General features: G+C 40.6%; 1 protein-coding gene across 1 annotated transcript in view; it reads left to right on the top strand.

The window, feature by feature from the left end:
- The first annotated feature begins 3,316 nt into the window (after positions 1 to 3,316).
- Positions 3,317 to 22,593, top strand: part of DCC (DCC netrin 1 receptor) — a 764,852-nt gene continuing 745,575 nt past the window's right edge. Inside the window, exons 1-2 of the mRNA XM_070934567.1 lie at positions 3,317 to 3,323; positions 4,288 to 4,608. Of these exons, the coding sequence (XP_070790668.1) occupies positions 3,317 to 3,323; positions 4,288 to 4,608 (328 nt within the window). The remainder of the gene's footprint in view (positions 3,324 to 4,287; positions 4,609 to 22,593) is intronic.

Genomic DNA, 22,593 nt, shown 5'->3' with positions numbered 1-22,593 from the left:
CCCACCCACTGGCCCCCACCCTTTGGCCTCTGCCTCCCAGCAATTTACCTCCTTGCAGCAAGCAGCAAGAAGAAACAGCCCATTTCAGCTTCAGCACAGCCTAATTAGCACAAGTTGATTGTCCCTTGGATGCCTCCCAACTCTCAGCTGTTTTGCGCGAGCCTCTGCTGCTTCCTGCAAGGAGGTAAATTGTTGGGAGCAGATTTTTTTTTCTTGTGCTAATCAAGCTATGCTGAAAACGAAAATGAAAGTAAAGCAGGCTATTTGCTGTTTGCTGCAAAGAGGCAAAATTTCTGGGTGGCAGAGGCAGAGGCAGAGGCAGATTTATTTTTCTTGTTTTCCTCACCAAAAAAGGTAGGTGCGTCTTATAGTCCGGAGCGTCTTATACTCCGAAAAATACGGTATTTATTTCTTTTGACATTGATCTAAATATAGCCTCATGTTTTAGACCTTGATATATCACATTAGAGAGACAGTTGGGTATATGGTTAAGGCATCAGGCTAGAAACTAGAGGATTTGAATTCTAGTCCCCTAGGCACACGGGTATCAAACTTGCTGCCACGTGATGTATCATGACATTTTAACCCTTCATGGAGCTGGGTTGGGTGTGGCCTATGCGTGATGCATCTGCTTTGTGGGCTGCCGGTTTGACACTCCTAACTAGACATAAAAACCAGTTGGGTGACCTTGAGCCAGTCATTCTCTCTCAGTCGTAGGAAGAAGCAAAATCTTGCCAAGAAAACTGCAGAGGTACCTAAGGTCTTATTTCCTTTTTTGGATGTCTCCTTGCATTTTACTATTATAAAATACTATTGCACTGAGTGTTGTGACACTATAAAGAACATCATGTAATTAGATATATAATATGAGGTGGGACTCGGTAGCATTTGGAATTTGCTTCTCCTTTCCTATAGAGGGGTTTGTTTGAGTAAACTGTTGAATAATTGATACCCTTTGGGAATTGCATTCTTCTATGTGCAGAGGACTAAGATAGAAGTAATAAAACACGTAGAGTGGAACACAAGCTGAGCCCTCTAAAGCGGATTAGATCTTAAGATACTGATAGGCATCTGCCTTAGATGAATTTGATGCTAACTATTTCTTTTTTTTTTTTCAACCTACTGTTGAGATTTGGAAAGTTAAAAGGCCTTGGGGAGTTTGGTTGAATTCTGAAACTGCAAATTAGTCTTTCTTTTCTCGTTATTTTGTTTCTGCAGATGGCAGGATGCAAATATACACTTGATTAAATACTTCTTTGGTTTAACGAACATTAGGAAAGATATATATATATCTTCTATATATAGATAGATAGATATAGATATAGATATAGATATAGATATAGATATAGATATAGATATAGATATAGATATAGATATAGATATAGATATAGATATAGATATAGATATATCAGGGTTGAAATCCAGCAGGTTATGACAGGTTCTGGAGAACCGGTAGCGGAAATTTTGAGTAGTTTGGAGAACCGGCAAATAACACCTCTGGCTGGCCGCAGAATGGGGTCAAACGAGTCCCTAACACGACAAATGACACCAGACCCACACTCATGAGAGCCACACAGGATGTCACCACCACACATCCACGCAGAAAGCAGACTCAAACCCACACTGATAATGAGCCACGACCAAGGACCAGAAGCCAGACCGCAGCTGCATCATTAGCCACTTTAAACCCCTCCAATCCATACATGAAGCAGACTGACACCCACCATGAAGAGCTCGCACGGCCACAAACACGAAGCCAAACAACAACAACGCAGCTCACCAGCTCAAATCCCCCTGCAACTCAGACTAAGCTGAGCACAACCAAGCCCCCACCCAAACAGAACACACCCCCAGCCAATCAGAGCACAACCAACCCCCCATCCAATCAGAGCACAGCCAAGTCCCCACCCAATCAGCTCACACCCCCACTAGCAGTTAAAAGGAAGAGACAGCTGCGATCTCACATTGCTCCTGGAAGCACAAAGCCGAGAACACCAGCCTGAAGATGACGAATGAGACTTCGTCGAAACGTCGCCAAGAAACCTTCAATTTTACGTGGGACAAGACCCGAATAACCAAAGACCTACATATATATACATATATATATATATATATATATATATATATATATATATATATATATATATATACATACACACACATACATACATACATACGTATGTATGTATGTATGTTTTCTTTCCTTTTCATAGGCTTTATGTGTATTTCTCTTTAGCCAGGTTCTTCCTATGTAAACCAAGATTTTTAGGAAGAACCTGGCTAAAGAGAAATACACATAAAGCCTACGAAAAGGAAAGAAAACAAAAAACTGTACCTTTACAGGGAGGATACATGGGATGAGGGTGTGGCTAACTGATGAGGACTTATAAATCCGAAATAGATCTATCTTAGTCTCCTTAGTCTCCCAATGGGCAGCAGAGTGTTTGCTGGCTGCCAGAAAAAAAACCTAGAAACTAGTGCATTATGATTTCACTGAACTAGGGCTGCATAAACATTTTGGTTTACGTAAGAAGAACCTGGCTAAAGAGAAATGTATTTGTTTAGGTATGGTTAAATTTTCTTTAAATATCTAAGACAGAATAAGTGTGAGTGTATATGTCGGGTGGAGGGAGTGAGGAAACAATCATCTATTCTTGCAATCTAAACTCTGAACCTTGCATATTTGTGTGTGATGCTTCAACTACATGTAGCACAGTATGTTTCCTAATTTTGGTTTCATTGTGGTTCAGAACAGATGGGGATTATTTTAATTGGTAACCTTAAATTGTAGTCAGAATGTTTCCTAAAATTAAAATCAAAATTAAATTTAATGTTCCAGCTCAGGTTAAAAAAACTATATATTTCAAGGAGACAAACAGACAGAAAAACAGACAGACAGAGATTAGATAGATAGATAGATAGATAGATAGATAGATAGATATTAATAACAATAACAACAATAACAACAATAACAAGAACAACTTTATTGTCATTGTACGTGTATACACAGTATACCCATACAACGAAATTCACTTAACACCCAAAGACCAGGTCCAACACACATAACAATCCCCAAACACACTCCTACCCACCACAAATTTCCCACCTATAAACCACCGAATCCACACAACAGACTAAGTAATGCAGTCCAACAGCTCACTGATGGTGGCCCTTTAATTCATTGTTGAGTGCAGTTATAGCTCTGGGATAAAAACTATTCAGAAAACGTGTGGTCCGAGTTTTAATTGTTCTGTATCTTCTGCCGGAAGACAACAGTCCAAAAAGATTATAAGCAGGATGGGAAGAGTCTCTGAGAATGTTATGCAACTTCTTCAAACAGCGAGATTCGAGGATGTCATCCAGGGCTGGTAGCTGAGCCTGATGATATTCTGGGCAGTTTTAATGATTCTCTGTAGAGCATTTTTGTCCGCTACAGAGCTGCTCCCATACCATGCAAGAATGCCATATGTCAGGACACTCTCAATGGTGCTGCGATAGTAGGACAGAAGTAGATGCTGAGATAGATTTATCTTCCTGAGCATTCTCAGGAAGTACAGCCTCCTCTGTGCCTTCTTCATAAGCATGTTAGTTTAGTTTAGTTTAGTTTATTTGATTTGTATACCACCCTACTCCCGAAGGACTCAGGGCGGTGAATAGCCACAAGATAAAAACACATAAATACAAAATTTAAAAACAGAATAAAACCAAATTAAACAATTTGGCTGAAGACAAATTTAAAAACACCCCAATAAATTTAAAACAAATAAAAATTTGCGTTTTAAAAGGGAAAAAGGGAAAAATTAGGCCAGGCCTAACATTCATAGTCCATGAGAGGTCTTTCGAGATATAAATGCCCAGAAATTTAAAACTACCAATCCTCTCCACCTCCTCACCATTTATGTACAATGGTAAATGTACATCTCTCTTCCTCCTGAAGTCAATTATAAGTTCTTTAGTTTTTTTGGTGTTAAGTGTAGGATTATTTTCTTTACACCACAATGTCAGCCCTTGTACTTCCTTTCTATAAGCAGACTCATTGTTCGTATTAATGAGCCCCACCACTATTAATTGATAGACAGACAGACAGACAGATAGATATAGATAAATAGATAGATAGATAGATGAAAGACAGAGACAGAGACAGAGACAGAGACAGAGACAGAGACAGAGATAGAGATAGAGATAAAGTTAAGGAAAGTTTCCAATTTTGGAGATATTCATCTTGCAGAAAGAAGGCTTTCCTGGCATATGACTAACTGGATTATTTTTGGCTGTTCATCCCAACAGGTGCACAGATTATGGGATTTACAACATTGCACTTCCTGATTGAACCTTCAGATGCCGTCACTACACGGGGAACTAACGTTTTGTTGAACTGTACGGCAGAATCAGATCAAGGATTTCCTGTAATCAAATGGAAAAAGGATGGCGTCTTTTTAAACTTGGCAGTGGACGAGAGAAGACAACAGTTTTCCAATGGATCTCTTTTGATACAAAATATTGTCCATTCCAGACATCATAAACCCGATGAAGGCCTTTACCAGTGTGAAGCATCATTAGAAGGAACTGGAGCTATCATCAGCCGAACAGCCAAAGTTTCAGTAGCAGGTAAGGATTGAGGTTGGAATGATAAGATATTTTATGGTTTATTTGAAGATGGAATTACAAATCTGAAAGTTTTTTTTTTAAGGTTTCTTTCATTTGCAAAGTTAGAATACATGGAATCTGGTAACATCTTCCAAGCTGATCAACTTTATTGAGGCATAAACCTCATTTATTGAGGAGCCATGGTGGTGCAGTAGTTAGAATACAGTATTGCAGACTAACTGCCCACAGCCTAGAGTTTGATCCTGACCGGCTCAAGGTTGACTCAGCCTTCCATCCTTCTGAGGTCAGTAAAATGAGGACCCAGATTGTTGGCAGGGCAATATGCTGATCTTGTAAACCAGAGTTCTGACAAGCACTATGAAGCGGTACATAAGTCTAAGTACTATTGCTGTAAGGTTTCAGCAGCTCATTGGATCGCTTGAGAGACGAGATACACTATTACATGAGTTAAAAGGTGAGAAAAGGCTTGGTGGGGAAATGGTGGGAAGCTAATGGGTTTGTGCAATAGCTGAGACTGAGAAGAAGCTCTCATAGACAGCTGGGGGCTGAGTCAGGGATGGGTTCTACTTACCTTTACTACCGATTCGCAATGGGGCCATTGCATGCGAAGAAGATTCCTGATGACTTCCAGGGTCAGTGGGCAGAGCCTCCCGCCAGTTTTACTACCGGTTCTATAGAACTGGTCCGAACCGGGGGCAACCCACCACTGGGCTTAGTGGGTTTTTTTTTTTTTTTGGTTTTTTTTAAAAATATACTTTATTCAGTTTTATATATATACAAGGGCTTAGTGTTACTACCAGCTTGCAAACTGAAAGGACAAAAAAAACCACTTTCCCTACTCAAGTCTGCTAGAATAGATTGGATTTTTTAATAGATTGGAATTTGGTGGCCAATTTTTTGTAACTATGAATGTGGTAGACAAACTTCTACCCCTGATGTTTTGAGGTTACTGAAGGAGGGTCCTGATAGGCTGAAATGTGCCATTGCCTTGTTGCAGTGGACCGGTTTGCAAGAACCGGTAGTAAAACTGGCGGGAGACCCCACCCACTGCCCTGGATGTTGTCATCAGCAATCTGTACAGGTTCGCTCACGTGTGTGCATGGTCTCATTGTGAACCAGTAGTAAAGATAAGTAGAACCTACCCCTGCCTTGATGCTGTTGTCAGCTCTGATGTCCAACTAAGGCCCATGTATTATTTTGCTCATAGTCTGGCTAGTTTGTCCCTTGTAGAAGGACATTGTTGGCACATGATGGCATACCTCAGAGGATAAGAATCCGAAAGTAATAACATTGTAGGTGATGTTGTGTAGACATGTAATGAAGTCGTTGTTGTAAATGTGGAGGCAGACTTGACAAGATTTGGTTCTCATCTTTGTGTGGTTGTGTTGTTGTTTATGTTTATCTCTACTAGTGGGTATGTATGTAGCTATTTTAAACTGAGTGGGGATGTAAAGGCAGTTATAGACCTGCCATGCGCTGCTATCAAAAATACAGTCATTTGGACTACGTAGGAAGTCTCAAAATCTGGTATCCATTGTGTTTTTGTCTTGTCAATGATGATGTTTTAAATAGCCAAACAGTTTATCTTTCTTGTAGATGTTGGGATAGATTGCCTCAACATCCACGGTTGCTGGGATGGTATAGTCCAGAAATCACCAATAGCTTCCTCAAGAAATCTGTGATTTCTTCTCTTTTACGTGATTTGGAATGTTGGTGATTTTTCTGATGTTTGAAATAATGGGCTGATTTGGGTGATCTGGTTCTTGTATTTTGGGTGGTTATACATCCTTTGGGGGCAAAATACATCATTCAGATGATAGAATACATGTTTTGCTTTCTCTCTGGAGAATCTTGAGGTAAGGATCTGCATTTTATGTCTGACGTTTTATAACTCGTTTGTAATTTAGTCTTCTCTCCTATTGCAAAATCTTATGCAAACGTAACCTGGAATTAAGAATAACTACCAAGATGTTCTGTAGAATCAGAACAAAAGTTCATAGGTGACAAAAATAAAATGGAGAGGTTGTTGTTTTCCTAGCTTGCTGGTGGCTTACCTGAAAATATCTTACTGATCCTTCTTAATTGCAAGAGACAAGATGTGCCTACGATTGCATCTAGCAACCACTTCTTGTGTTTTTATAATAAAGCTTGATAACAGACAACTTAAAAGACAAGTCTTAGAAATTATAATATTTGCTGTTAGCCTGTTGCACTTAGAGAAATGTCAATTCTTTTGATAGCTGTTGGCAGTAATTAGCCTTAAGAAATCTTGCCTTGAGGAAAAATGTGATTTTAAATAAATATAAGGATTGTAAAAAATATATTTTTCTTCTTTTGTTCAAACATTTGTTTTGTTTCTGCAAAATTAGACATGTCATTATTGCCACGGTAATATGTGTGTCATATTCCTATTTGTCTTAAATGTTTCTAACCATCCCTTTCTTGCGTCTGCACTGTTAGATGCATGTTTACAATCTTCAAAAATAAGAGGCATCCTCTGAAGCTAGGAATTAACTGCTTTACAGATTAATACAGAGTCAAGGGAAAATAAAACTTTTCTAATGTTGGAAGAAATGTCCACCTGGGTTCAGTTCCAAGTGGGGAAAAAGACCCTGGATTCGTGGAAGTTGCTTGGAAAGAAAGTTTATTGATAAACAGGATCACATGGCTTGAGATCCTGGGCAGAAAAAGGGCAGAGATGCTGAGAGTCCCTGGATTTTATGCCCTCTATTGGGCTTTGATTTGAGCTTGTGCTCTGATTGGTTGTCAGGCTCACATGGGGCCATGCAGGGGGAAACTTTGTAGGTTGCCTTTTGAGTCCCACGCTTGGTTGAGCCTTGCTGGGTGATGATGTAATGAAAGGGCTTTGGGCAATTCCTACTATGGCTCTGCCATAGAGGTAGATCTTTGCTATGTGGAATAGACTGGCTCAGGCCTTAATGGCCCATTGACAAAGGTGGAGAGGCTGAGTTTCTGCCTCCCGTTTAGGAGAAATATTCTGCCCTTTTAATATTTCCCAAAATATCTCATTTTCCTAGGAGAGGGGTGGGGTGCTAACTTCCTACACTAAAATGCAAAATGCATTTTATCTACAACTTTCTGCCTCCTTCTAACTTTATCACTCACGGAACTTGATTAGATTGGTTTCAGAACTTCGTTTTGACAATTCATTTGTTGTGTGTAAAAAGTGTTATTTTTATGCCTTTTCTGCCAGCTTCAAAAATACATCAAGCTGGAGACAAGTGGAAACAGGATGATAGGGTGAGAGGAGTCTAAAAAGTGATCAAGCATTTGTATTAGTACTGCAGTCACAATAAGCAATAGACAATTTTCTTTCCATCATCAGATGCAGCAGCCCTATAGATATATACTGAAGCACTGAGGAAAAGGAATGTGTTGGTGAATTTTTACGAAAGGCTGCAATTATTGGAGCCTATCTGTTCTGTGTGCAAATGTGCCTTCTCCTTCTGTTTTATAAGCAGCAATGCTAGAAAAACTGAGACTCCTAGGCAGAATGTTTTATGTATAGTACATATACATTATGAATATTGAGATAATTATATGTATAAAACTCTAATGGAACCCCTGGTGATATTACGGCAAATAAAGAGAAATATGTGGCATCGATAGACAGGATTCCTCCAAGCTTGATCATCCTCCATCTGTTATATTGAGTTATTTATTTGATTTCGGCACCATCTGACTGCAGATCAAATCTGAGGAACTATCAATACAAGATTTTTTTTTTAAAGTCAATGTACAATAAATAATAAGCAAGGCGAAAGATTTGAGCAAACAAAATAGAACAGGTTGACAGGCAGTGTTTACCTATTGAGTTCTACTGAATTTAAATTTATGTCTGTTAAATTCCACTCTATTAATTTCAGCCTGATTTTCAACCCTCTCTTGGACTTTTTTAAAAATCTTCTCCCTTTCATCTTCTCTCTCTCTCTGTCTCTATACAATAGAATTTTTATTACAATAGTAAAAAAAAAAAAAACCTAATACCAGCTAAACTTAGATGAAAAAAAAAAAGAGAATGGAAAGAAAGAATAAAAAGTGTAGGCCAAAAGGAAAAAGAAGAAAAGAAAAATATAATAAAGAAAAAATATAAAAATATAAAAAAATGACTTCCAACCTTCATCGCAACAGGTATAAACACATATAATAACTCTTCGCTCTGTCTAAGGTTAAACAAATCTCTCTTCATCCCATATCCCATAAATTTATGGAATTTTCTGTTGAGCGTCTCCTGCACAATGATATAGAAGACAGACAGCAACAAATTGATATGCTCTACTCTCCATGCAATCATCCTCTCCCAAGTTGGTTATCTTCTGAATATATAGGGTTCAAGAATTTCCCAGCAGGCATTGGTACTGCTAGGAATTCTGGGCGTTGAAAACCATACACTGGGAAGGCATCAAGTTTGGAGAAAGAGGGTGTAATATAGGAATGTCCAACCTTGGCAACTTTAAGACTTGTAGATTTCAACTCCCAGAATTCCCCAGCCTGCATGGTGGCTGCATAATTCTGGGAGTTGAAGTCTGTAAGTCTTAAAGTCCATAAGTCTTAAAGTTGCCAAGGTTGAACACACCTGGTGTAAAGTATTTGACAAATGTCAAGAGTTTAGGATAGAGTGACGGCTGAGATTTGATTCATTATTCCTTGATGTAATTTCCATTGGGCTTCTTTCTATAACTAACTGTAGTTTCTTGTTGGAAGGAGAAATAAGTTTCAAAACATATTTTAAGTTCCAAAGAGAAAGTTGCATGAAATTAAAACTGTAAACCAGTATCTTTTTTTGGTTGTTGTTAAGTATTAAATATAATAGTTTTATATAGAGGGGAAATAATTATCAAATCCCTCTTCAGAGAAACATAATTTATTTATTTTTCATTTAGTGGAATGATGTATAGCCCGTTCCTTAATACATTTCTCAGAGCAGCTAGCAACTTTTAATATACAGTACAATAAAATTAAAAACTGCAAATCAAAGAGGTACAAAAAAGATATTAATATTTAAGGAAGGGGAAAAATTTGTTCAGTTTATATTTATTCTAAATTCAATATACAAAATGAAAAAAAGTTTTGTTTAAAAAAAATATGCATTACTCCAAATGTTGCAGTCTATTAAAAAGGAATAGGTTATAATTGCTGTAAATATCTGTTACGCTCTACAATCTTTTCATCTTCTCCTGAAGTAGTACTTATACTCTAAATCATTAGTTCACCTGAAGTAGTACTCATATGCTAACCTTTTTGCCATCGCATGTCAGGAATGGGGGGTGGCGGGGTGGTGCGCGTGTTCGTGCCCACACCCATAATTCTATGCGCCCTGCCCCTGCGCATGTGCATGTGACCACCCCCTGCTTCCCCTCGCTCCTGGCACATGATGGCCTGGTAGGCCTGTTTTTCTCTCTCACCTGGCTTCAGAGCTTCTCTATGAGTCTGGGGAGGGTGAAAACGGCCTTCCCCACCCCCCCGGAAGCCCTGCAGAGGCCAGAAACTTCCAGTTTCCCAACTTCCAGTTGGACAGGAAGCCTTTCTAGGAGTCTCTGGAGGCTGGGGACAACAAAAAAATGTCACTTCCTGTCCAACCGGAAGTTGGGAAATGGGCCGTTTCTGGCCTCCGGAGGGCCTCTGGGGGGATGGGGAAGGCTGTTTTCACCCTCCCCAGACTCATAGAGAGGCTCTGGAGCCAGGTGAGAGAGAAAAACGGGCCTTCTCCACCACCCCTCAGGCCCTCTGGAGGCAAGAAACAGCCTGTTTCCCTACTTCTGGTGGGCCCAGGAGGCCTGAAAATCAGCTGGGCGGCGCGATTCGCCATCACGGCTCTAGACATTTGCACTCTTGTTTGAAGGTTGTATATCTGAGTTATGTGCCAGAGCTCAGTCCCATAGTTTGTAAAACATATAATGCCTTTTTTTAATTCACATTTTTCTATGTTATTTCCATCAACGGTGTATAGTTGACAGTGGAAAGCTGACAGTACGTATTAAATTGCTTTTGATACATTTACTTGTTCTCAAAAGTTTTATTTTAAAGGCTATCATTCTAGCGAAGATATTACAAAAAATTACATGCACTTTAATATTTCATACACTGGATGGATGGTTTTAGTCCCTGAATTGTTACAATTTAATACTAGATTGTATCATTTAGAGGCAATAGCATCATCTACACAGTTTTAAAATATGTTTGATGTATTTCAGAGTTATGAATGACAAAATACAGGGAGTCGTTGAGTCAAACATATTTTCTCTCAATAAAGACTATGAGCCTGATTTTATCTAATTTGTGAGACATTAGCTGTTTATAAAATAGTCCAGAATGGAAGCAATCAGATTACCGCTTTCAGAGGCAGTATGTGGATGTTTTTGAAAGCGGAGAAAAATCACCCAGAATTGCCAGTGAAAATTTATACAAAATGAAATTTGAAATAAACGTGGAGGCTTCTCAAATGCGACATCTGTGGGAAAATTGAACTGGGCAAGATGAGAGTAGCGGAAGTTCTCTACAAGCTTTTTAAAGCTCCTTAAATTTATTTTAACTCTTGCCAAAATGTTTATGAAACTGCTTAGATAGAAGTAGAAGGTCCCAGTTCTCTATGCAATTGTCTGAAAGAATGAACTCTATTTCTCCAACCACATTTTTCATTCACCTTAGACATCTATGGAGACTCTCAGGCATCCAGGTCATAGTTGTCCCAAAGGTCCTTTTTCAAGAGGCAACTGGATTTTCTTTGTTTTTCTTTGAAGACATTTCACTTCTCATCCAAGAAGCTTCTTCAGCTCTGACTGGATGGTGGGGAATGGAAGGATTTATGCTCCTTGCACACAGCTGGTCATGTGCATTTTTAAAAGAGAGTCATTGAGGCCACTTGGAGGTGTTTCTGTGTCCTCAGGGTGACATCCATTTGCACTATTCAGGTGACCCTGAGGACCAGTGGTGAAATCCTTTTTTTTTTTTTACTACCAGTTCATTGGGCATGGCTTGGTGGGCATGGGAAGGGAAGGATATTGCAAAATCCCCATTCCCTCCCCACTCCTAGGGGAAGAATATTGCAAAATCTCCATTCCCACCCCACTCTGGGGCCAGCCACAAGTGGTATTTGCCAGTTCTTCGAACTACTCAAAATTTTCGCTACCGGTTCTCCAGAACCTGTCAGAACCTGCTGGATTTCACCCCTGCTGAGGACACAGTTAACTTTCAAGTGGCCTCAATGACTCTCTTTAAAGAATGAGTATAAATCCTTCCATTCCCCACCATCCAGTCAGAGCTGAAGAAGCTTCTTGGGTGAGAAGTGAAACGTCTTCAAAGAAAAACAAGAAAGTCCAGTTGCCTCTTGCAAAAAGTACCTTTGGGACGTCCACCTTAGACCTTGATCTTGGTTCCCTCTTGATGGGCATATATAGCTAAGCATGGCTCAAGTACAAAAGCTGAAAAATTCGAAGAAGGAAGTGAAGGACTATCGGCATTGCACATTGCACATTCATACCTCTGTCCCAGAGCAATCACCTCTGGGATGGCTATTTCTTCCTATTTCTTTCCTTCTCACATGGATGCTGTTTTTCAGTCATTGAATCATGTCTGACTCTTAATGGACCACATTAATGGACCACATGTGGACCACAGCATGCCATTTCAACTTTTAATTACTATTATTATTAATAATAATTCATAATATAAAATACAAACATACAAAACAAAATACCGTTTCCCCCAAAATAAGACATCCCCTGAGAATAGAATAGAAGAATAGAATAGAATAGAATAGAATAGAATAGAATAGAATAGAATAGAATAGAATAGAATAGAATAGAATAGAATAGAATAGAATAGAATAGAATAGAATTCTTTATTGGCCAAGTGTGACTGGACACACAAAGAATTTGTTCTGGTGCATACCCTCTTGGAGTACATAAAAGAAAAGATACATTCGTCAAGAATCATAAAGTACTGTAACACTTAATGATAGCCATAGGATACAAATAAACAATCAAATCATATTAGGAAACAGTCAGTATAAATCGTAAAGATACCAGCAACAAAGTTACAGTCATAAGTGGAAGGAGATGGGTAATAGGAACGATGAGAAGATTAATAGTAACGCAGACTTAGTAAATAGTTTGACAGTGTTGAGGGAATTATTTGTTTAGCAGAGTGATGGCGTTTGGGAAAAAAACTGTCCTTGTGTCTAGTTGTTCTGGTGTGCAGTGCTCTATAGTGTCATTTTGAGGGTAGGAGTTGATTTAGGTCCAGGATGCGAGGGGTCTGTAAATATTTTCACAGCCCTCTTTTTGACTCATGCAGTATACAGGTCCTCTTTGGAAGGCAGGTTGGTAGCAATTTTTCTGCAGTTCCAATTATCCTCTGAAGTCTGTGTCTGTCAGGCCAATTGGGTTTTTGAGTGCATGGCAATAAGGCCAAGCGCTTATTTCAGGGTTCAAAAAAATATAAGACAGGGTCTTATTTTCAGGGAAACACAGTAATAGGAAATGTCAACCTTTTGTAGAAAATGTTAAGCGTTCCAGTCTGAATCCCAAATAATTCATTCCTTTCTATACCTGTTAAGGCTGAAAGACCATCTAATTGCAATCACCAGCATCTAAAACAGAATATTTGTTTGTTTGCTTGTTTGTTTGCATTTGTATCCCACCTTTATTAATTTTACGAATAGCTCAAGGTGGCGAATCCACCTTCTTCCTCCTACTTTTCCCACAGCAACCCTGCAAGGTGGGTTGGGCTGAGAGAGAGAGAGTGAATGGCCCAAAGTCACCCAGTAGATTTTCATGCCTAAGGCAGGACATTGAGCTCCTAATCTCCTGCTTTCTAGCTTGGCACCTTTCTAGACTGGCCCCCTCAAAGAGGGCTCGCAACTTGGGTGTCCTCCTGGATGCACGGCTGTCTCTAGAAGATCATGTGACGGCTGTGGCCAGGGGGACTTTTTATCAGGTTCGCCTGATTCACCAGTTGTGTCCCTTTCTGGACCGGGACTCCTTATGCATGGTCACTCATGCCCTCGTCACTTCCCGTCTGGACTACTCTAATGCTCTCTACATGGGGCTCCCCTTGAAGAGCAGTCGGAGATTCCAACTGGTCCAGAATGCGGCCACACGGGTGATTATGGGAGCAACATGGTGCACCCATGTAACACCTCTCTTGCGCGAACTGCACTGGCTCCCGGTGGTCTTCCGGGTGCGATTCAAAGTGCTGGTTACCATCTTTAAAGCGCTCCATGGCTTAGGACCTGGGTACTTATGAGATCGCCTTCTGCCACCGATAGCCTCCCACCGGCCAATACGCTCCCACAGAGAGGGACTCCTCAGGGTGCCGTCGGTCAAACAATGTCGACTGGCGACCCCCAGGGGGAGAGCCTTCTCTCTTTGGGCACCTGCCCTCTGGAATGAACTGCCCCTGGAGATACGTATGATCCCTTAAGACATTATTGTTTCAACAAGCTGGGCTGGCTTACACATGAATTTTAATGGTTTGTTTTAGTTTTTAATAATATTGGGTCCAAATTATTTAATATGTTTTTAAATTGTTTTTTTAAATTTTATGGATATATGTGTTTTATTGTGGGCAGTGCACTGCGCTGAATCCCTCGGGAGAAGGGCGGTATAAAAATTTAAATAAATAAATAAATAAATAAATAAATAAATAAATAAATAAATAAATAAATAAATAAAATAAACCAAACTGACTCAAACTAAAGTAAACTAAACTAGACTCAACTAAAAACTAACTAAAAGTTGGATTTTAGACAAAGTAAACATCAAAAAGGAAATATATGCTTTTTAAAAATAGCCAAGATGTTTTATGCATGATACGACATTGGACTATAAATCACATTTTCCCCCCTTCCTAAGACTTCTTTTGAGAGTCCTCCAGATCTTAGCAATCACCATTTGTAAAAATTGCACTCGGCTGTTCAGGAACGAGAGCAGCGAAGAGAAACTAAGAGGCTGCCTCCTACTTTAACATCTTATTAAAAGTCCCAATTTAACAGGCTGCTGATTATTGGTATTTCTCGTAATTGGTGAGTCCAAAGATAGAGACATTACATTAAATCATTTGGGTCCCTTCCTATCCAAGCGTTCCTGGGTCAGCGCAGGGAGGTTTCTCTGGCTTGACTTGCCGATGTCAGCAGAGGTCATATGGGGTGGGCAGGAGGTGGAAGGAGGAGAAAAGAACATTTTTCTTCATGCATCAATTCCATGCATAGGTAATGATGAGATGGGTAATTGAAGAAGGGATCCTGCTGTGATAATGATTGGAGATGAAAGGCATTTTGCTCTGATTCAGATCAGGTATCAGTCTTGCAATCTGAGTTCTTTTGTGGGGAAGAGAAACGGGGATTAACTTTTTACATCTGCAACACAACAAAATTTTGGAAATTCTAACACTCGCGAAAAAATAAAATCGAAGGAGCATTGTATTGAATAGAGCGTAATGAGCTCGCTTACCCCTTGAGCTATAACCACACTGTTATGTTTTATTTTAATTAATATTTATATATCCCATCTTTCAACCAAAGATCTCAAGGTAATGTAGGTTTTCCACCATATTAGGACTGAGACACTGATCATAGCACCAACACGCACTAAAAAGGCTGAGGAGGACCATGGGCCAGTCCTGGAGTCGGGGAAGGCCCGGACAAGGGCTTTGCATCGGAGGCAGAGATAGGGTCAGGGCCATCTGGGATTGATGCACGGACTACGGAGCCTCCAGAGTCAGACAGCAGAGAGGCAGAGGAACAGGAGGAGCCTGTTCCTAGTGCACACATGTGAAGAGCTGCCAGAAGGCAAGAGCAGCTAAAGCAAAAAGGACGACTCGGGAGTAAGGCCAGGAGATGATTGGCCCCTCCCATAAGGCTTAAAAGAGCAGCAACGGCTCTTGGGCTTTTTATAGGAAAGCAACGTTGCTTCAATTGTGTCTTGTTGGTGTCTCCTGTTTCTGAACTTTGTGGGGTTCTTGCCAAGAAAAGCCTTTGGCAGGGTGCCAAAGAAGACAAAGGTTTGTGGTAAGGCTGAAGGACTTTTTCTGAAGGACTTGTTTTGGACTTAATTTGGACTAAGCTGAGAATGAAGTAATTCTCAGCTGTTCTAATAAAATATGTTTGTTTAGGACTGATTGTATTTGGTAATAACTACTTGGGCCTAGGTCACAAAACTAGACAGGACCAAAGGAGCAGTAACTCCTTTGTAACTGCAGTAACTGCAGGGATTTTGCAGTAACCTTCCCTGGAGTGTGGTAGGAATGGAGATTTTACAGTATCCTTCCCCTGCCACGCCTACAAAGCCACTCCCACCAAGCCATGTCACACCCATCAAGCCACACCCACAGAACCAGTAATAAAAATTTATGAAACCCACCACTGCCTGGTACAATCCAGATATATTGAATTCCTTCCTAGTCAGAAACTCTAGGATATCATGTTTTGGCCTTTAGAACAGACTAATGAATATATGCTGTAGAGTTTCAGCCCCATTTTTCAGTTTGTTCTAAATCTGATATTAATACCTATATTTTTACTAATTTGTACATGTTTGTGTTTTACTGAAAAACCATTTTTTTCAAAAAAATTCGGCAAAGATCAATATTTGTTGCTGTATACAATGTGCCTTCAGAAGCATAATTTTGTATGCAGTTTTCATTAATATATGCTGTAATATAATTATATTTTATATGCAGGTAAGATTCTGCTATGGACCAGTGATTTTTAAGTACCATTCCATAATATATGACATTGTATCCAGCTTTCTAAATTACAAATGATAAGGAATGCAGTTTAAGAGCCATTCCTCAAATTATAGTTAATTCAAAAGCTCTTTCTTTCAAGATTTAGAAGGAAACACAATGATGGAAGAAATATTTTAAATCAGTCTTACATTATGCCTTTGTTTGCTTCGCTGTTGGAGGAGTATATTTAATCATTTTTTAATTTTATTCTAATTTATTTGTTTCTAATTTGATTCCATTTAAACAGTATTTTATCGATTTTTTTTTAAATTGTTAGTTAAAAAGCAGTGGAAATATTAAAACTTGGAGTATGTAAGGCAAAGGAGAAGCCATAGAAATCTCATTAAGAAGAAACTTATCTATTCAATTATAAAATCAGCATTTTACTGTTAATTCTTCCGTATTAGCGATAGCACAACCATCAAATTCTATGTTTAGAAGGCAAAAAAGGAACGTTCTGTTTATTGAATTCTATCCACTTGACGCGGTGGCTCAGTGGCTAAGACGCTGAGTTTGTCGATCGAAAAATCGGCAGTTCAGTGGTTCAAATCCCTAGCGCTGCATAACGGGGTGAGCTCCCATTACTTGTCCCAGCTTCTGCCAACCTAGCAGTTTGAAAGCACGTAAAAAATGCAAGTAGAAAAATAGGGGCCACTTTTGGTGGGAAGGTAACAGCGTTCCATGCGCCTTTGGCGTTTAGTCATGCTGGCCACAGAGACATCTTCGGACAGCGCTGGCTTTGAAACGGAGATGAGCATTGCCCGCTAGAATCGGGAAGGACTATCAGATATGTGCTAGGGGAACCTTTACCTTTACCCACTGAATTTTCTGCTTACCCAGTAAAAACGGATGTTTCAGCACAAATAATGTCTCTTCCTGTGGATATGGATACACACAGACACAGACACAGACACACACACACACACACACACAGAGAGAGAGAGAGGGAGAGAGAGAGAGAGAGAGAGAGAGAGAGAGAGAGAGAGAGAGAGAGAGAGAGAGAGAGAGAGAATTTCCAGGAATTGTACCCAGATGCTGGTCTCAAGCTCTACATCTCCATCAGAACTGACCATGAGCTTCTACAATTTTAAGAAGGACAATATTTAAAATTGTCTCACAATAATGAGATATAGTTTGTTACTGCCAAAAACCATTGCACGGTGGTATTGGGGAATTTCAGAATTCAGTCTTATTATGTTTATGTTTATGTTTGTTTATGTTTATGTTTATCTGATTTATATACCGCCCTACTCCCGAAGGACTCAGGGCGGTGAACAGCCACAGGATAAAAACACATAAATACAAAATTTAAAACTGAATAAAACCGAATTAAACAATTTGGCCGAAGACAGATTTAAAACACCCAATAAATTAAGAATGAATTAAAATTTGCGTTTTAAAAAGGGAAAAAAGGGAAAAAATTAGGCCAGGCCAGCCTGATGGAATAAAAAGGTCTTGAGAGCGTGGTGGAAGGTGCGTAGATCCAGGATCCTCTGTATCTCTGGGGGGAGCTCATTCCAGATAGTAGGTGCCCCCACAGAGAAGGCTCTCTCCCTGGGGGCCGCCAGTCGACATTGTTTGGCCGACAGCACCCGGAGGAGCCCCTCTCTATGAGAGCGTACCGGCCGGTGGGAGGCTGCTGGTGGCAGCAGGCGGTCCCATAGATAACCAGGTGTTAAACCATGGAGCGCTCTAAAGATGGTAACTAAGACCTTGAAGCGCACACGGAAGACCACCGGGAGCCAGTGCAGCTCGCACAGGAGAGATGTTACATGGGAACGCCATGTCGCTCCCAAAACCACCCGCACGGCCGCACTCTGTGCCAGTTGGAGCCTCTGGGTGCTTCTCAAGGGGAGTCCCATGTAGAGAGCGTTGCAGTAATCCAGGCGGGAAGTGATGAGGGCATGAGTGACTGTGCGTAAGGAGTCCCGATCCAGAAAGGGACACAACTGGCGAATTAGGCGAACCTGATGAAAAATCCTCCTGGTCACAGCCGTCACATGCTCTCCTAAAGACAGCCGTGAATCCAGGAGGATGCCCAAGTTGCGAGCCCTCTCTGTGGGGGCCAGCGATTCGCCCCCAATAGTCAGTGATGGCACCAACTAACTATATCGGGACATCGGAAACCACAGCCACTCGGTCTTGGATGGGTTGAGCCTGAGCCTTCGTTTATTAAAAACGAAAAGGAAGAAAAGAACTACAGGCAATTGCCAGCGAAATGTTGAAAGGTGAAACTAATTTTGCCTGCTTTCCTAGTTTCAGTTTAACCTTCTGGTTGATGGCATGACCTTTCTACCTGAATTCTATTCACTCTTGAAAAGTAAAGTTACAAGCATTAGAGTCTTGCCATTCGGATGGATAACATGGGATTTCCCAGAAAGGTATAAAATAATTGGATATGAAAAATAAAAGTACTGATTCTGCAAGACTACAAATCTGACTTTAAATATGTCTTTGCTCTTAAATTGCATTTGTTCCTTATAGAGATAGCTGTTGGGCAGAAACAAGAATGGAATTTAAGTTATGATGGATACTCATTTTGATTAAATGACCAGAGCAGGAAATGTATACAATCCCATTCTAGTCTTAATGCCGCACGTAATTCGTCACCCCACGAACGCTGAGGCTCCTGGGTATGTGAACACTCTCCCTTTGATGGTTGGGTATCATGGCCTGGATTATCTCCTCCCGCTTGCTGTTGAATTGAGGCATTCGTGATAAGGCGTCTGCTAGAAAATTCCTCCCCCCCGGCATGTATTTCAAGTCGAAGTCAAAACGTTGAAAATATTGAGCCCAACGTACTTGCTTTGGGGAAACTTTTCTGGGAGTTTGGAGGGCCTCTAGGTTCTGAGGCCTTAGTGGCGCAGCAGACTAATGCACTGTTAAGTAACACCAGCTGCCTGCAATTACTGCAAGTTCGAATCTCACCAGGCTCAAGGTTGACTCAGCCTTCCATCCTTTTGAGGTAGGTAAAATGAGGACCTGGATTGTGGGGGCAATAAGATGACTTTGTATAAAAAAGAACACCGCTTGGCGGGGGGCGAAAGCCCTACTAAGCAGGTATATACAAAAGTATGAAGGCTATTGCTTAACGCATTGTAAGCCGCCCTGAGTCTCCGGAGAAGGGCAGCATATAAATTGAAACAATCAATCAATCAATCAATCAATCAAGTCTTCAATTTACGAGTGTAATTGAGCCTGGAATTATGCTTTTAAGTCATGTAGGTCATTAAGGAGGTCATCATGCAACCGCACCAGAGCTGGGTTTCAGCAGGTTCTTATTTTATTTATTTATTTATTTATTTATTTATTTAATTAATTAATTAATTAATTAATTAATTTGATTTATATGCCGCCCTTCTCCAGAGACTCAGGGAGGCTTACAATGTGTTAAGCAATAGCCTTCATTCTTTTGTATATTTATACAAAGTCAGCTTATTGCCCCCACAACTGGGTCCTCAGGTTCTGACCAGTTCTGGAGAATCGGTAGCGGAAAGTTTGAGTAGTTCGGAGAACCGGTAGTAAAAATGCTGACTGGCCCCGCCTCCATCTATTCTCTGCCTCCCGAGTCCCAGCTGATCGGGAGGAAATGGGGATTTTGCAGTAGCCTTCCCCTGGAGTGGGGTGGGAATGGAGATTTTGCAGTATTCTTCCCCTGGAGTGGGGTGGGAATGGAGATTTTACAGTATCCTTCCCCTGCCATGCCCACCAAGCCACGCCCACCAAGCCCTTTTATACCCACCAAGCCACCCCCACAGAACCGGTAGTAAAAAAATTTGAAACCCACCACTGGACCGCACCTGATTTTATAGCCTGATTTGTGGTGTTTGTTAAGTGAATCATCACAATTGTTAAGTGAAGATGATGCCGTTAAATGAATCCATTGTTCATAAAATGTAAATTGCAGTCATGTGACTATTGGACACTGCAAACTACTATAAATGTGGGCCAATTGGCAACCCCCCCTCAGAATAACCGAGTTCAAAGGGAGCTTGGAGATCTTCTAGTCCAACCCTCTGCTCAAGCAGGAAAGTCTATACCATTTCAGACAAATGGTTGTCCAATCACTCTTAAAAACTGTTGTGGAGGTTAATAAATCAATCAACCGCGAACCTCTATCTCTATGAAACTCTACTTAAACAAATGAGCCTCTGAAGCAGCCTACAGCAAATGTTTTTATTCACACAATAAAAACATAATAATATGTATACAATTAATAAACATCACTAAGTTACTATTATAAATTATACTGTCAGCTATCTATCTATATACATATCTATTCTCTCTAAGATATGCTATCTATGAATATATTTTAATTAGCAATTTTATGATGTTTGTGTGTCTATATTTTTCTTGGCTGTACACCGCCTTGAGTCCTACGGGAGAAAGGCGGTATAGAAATATAATAAATAAATAAATAAATAATATTCTTCCTCAGAAGAAATACCACTATATACCACAGAACTGCTTTTCTAACGGACTTCCAAACTGCTCACAGTTATTTAACTGAAGATCCTATAAGACAATACAATACTAGACAGAAGATCAAACTGAACAGCAAGGTGAAGAGCAAACTGAATAAACAAACTGAAGAGCAAAGATTTCTGTTAAGAATCTCCTTTTATACTTCTAACTGTGACAGTTAGGGGAGGGCCCTGAAGATTCAAACGTATTAGCTGCCCTCTGATTGGCCCACGCATCTGTACATTCCAAAAGCCATTAATAGGCACAGCTATAGAGAATTTCTCTTTAGTTCTAGGTTAGTTCTCTTCTTCCTTAGTTCCCATCCATTGCTTCTTGTCCTGCCTTCAGGAGCTGTGGAGAATAAGATAAGCCCCTCTTCTTTTTGACAGCCCCTTAGATATTGGAACACTACTATCATAGTCACCTCTAGTCTTTCTTTTCATTAAACTAGACAGTCCCAATTCTAGCAGCCGTTCTTCATATATTTCAGACTGCAGTCCCCTAATCATCTTCGTTACTCTTCTCTGCACTCTTTCTAGAGTCAGAAATGTGATCATGTCAGGGGTGGGTTCTAAATTTTTTTACTACCGGTTCTGTGGGCATGGCTTATTTTGTGGGCGTGGTTTGATGGTCATGTGACAATTATTTAGGATTTAGCAGAGGTACTGGTCTACCAGGCTTTTAACTGCTTGCAGAGCTGTACCGGTCTACCCATTTGTTCTTGGAAGCACCGGTCTGCCCATTTGTTTTTGGAGCCACCGGTCTACCCATTTGTTTTTGGAGGCACCGGTCTACCCATTTGTTTTTGGAGGCACCGGTCTACTCATTTGTTTTTGGAGGCACCGGTCTAACCATTTGTTTTTGGAGGCACCGGTCTACTCATTTGTTTTTGGAGGCACCGGTCTACCCATTTGTTTTTGGAGGCACCGGTCTACCCATTTGTTTTTCGAACGCACTGGTCTACCACCACACTGCCCTTTAAAACTGATCAGCTGTAGGGCGGCCCTTTGAAGCCCCGCGGCAAGAGTTTAAACAGTTTTTTTCCTTCTAGCCGATCAGCTGGGACTCAGGAGGCAGCGAATAGATTGGGGGCAGGGCCAAATAAAAGGTAGCTCCCGAACAAAGAGAACCGGTTCGGTGACATCATATCGTCACCGCTACCGGCTCGGCCGAATGGGCCAAACTGGGAGGAACCCACCACTGGATCATGTGACTGCAGGAAGAAGATGGAACTTCATCGGAACTTTGGATCTAGGTTGTACATAACCCTAGTCTCTTCTTAAAAACCTCTAGTGATGGAAGCACCCACAACTTCTGGAGGTCCTTCCAGAAGAACTGGTCCCTCCAGTTGTTAATGGAAGCTCAGAGCCATTAATAGACTGCCTATCTTTGTCTTAACATCTTCCTGTTTCCAGGTCAACCTTATTGAAATGGTATTACTCAGTGGTGGGTTTCAAATTTTTTTACTACCGGTTCTATGGGTGTGGCTTGGTGGGCGTGGCAGGGGAAGGATACTGTAAAATCTCCATTCCCTCCCCAATCCAGGAGAAGGTTACTGCAAAATCCCCATTTCCTCCCGATCAGCTGGGACTCGGGAGGCAGAGAATAGATGGGGGCGGGGCCAGTCAGAATTTTTTATTACCGGTTTTCCAAACTACTCAAAATTTCTACTACCGATTCTCCAGAACTGGTCAGAACCTGCTGAAACCCACCTCTGGTATTACTCATGAATCTTTACTATTTATGAGCTGTGGTGGCACAGTGGTTAGAATG

Source organism: Pituophis catenifer, unplaced genomic scaffold (assembly GCF_029215685.1).
Source record: "Pituophis catenifer annectens isolate HBS135680 unplaced genomic scaffold, rPitCat1.0.hap2 SCAF_2, whole genome shotgun sequence".
NCBI lineage: Eukaryota > Metazoa > Chordata > Lepidosauria > Squamata > Colubridae > Pituophis > Pituophis catenifer.
Note: the sequence above shows the minus strand (reverse complement) of the source record. Positions and strands in the feature narration are given on the sequence as shown.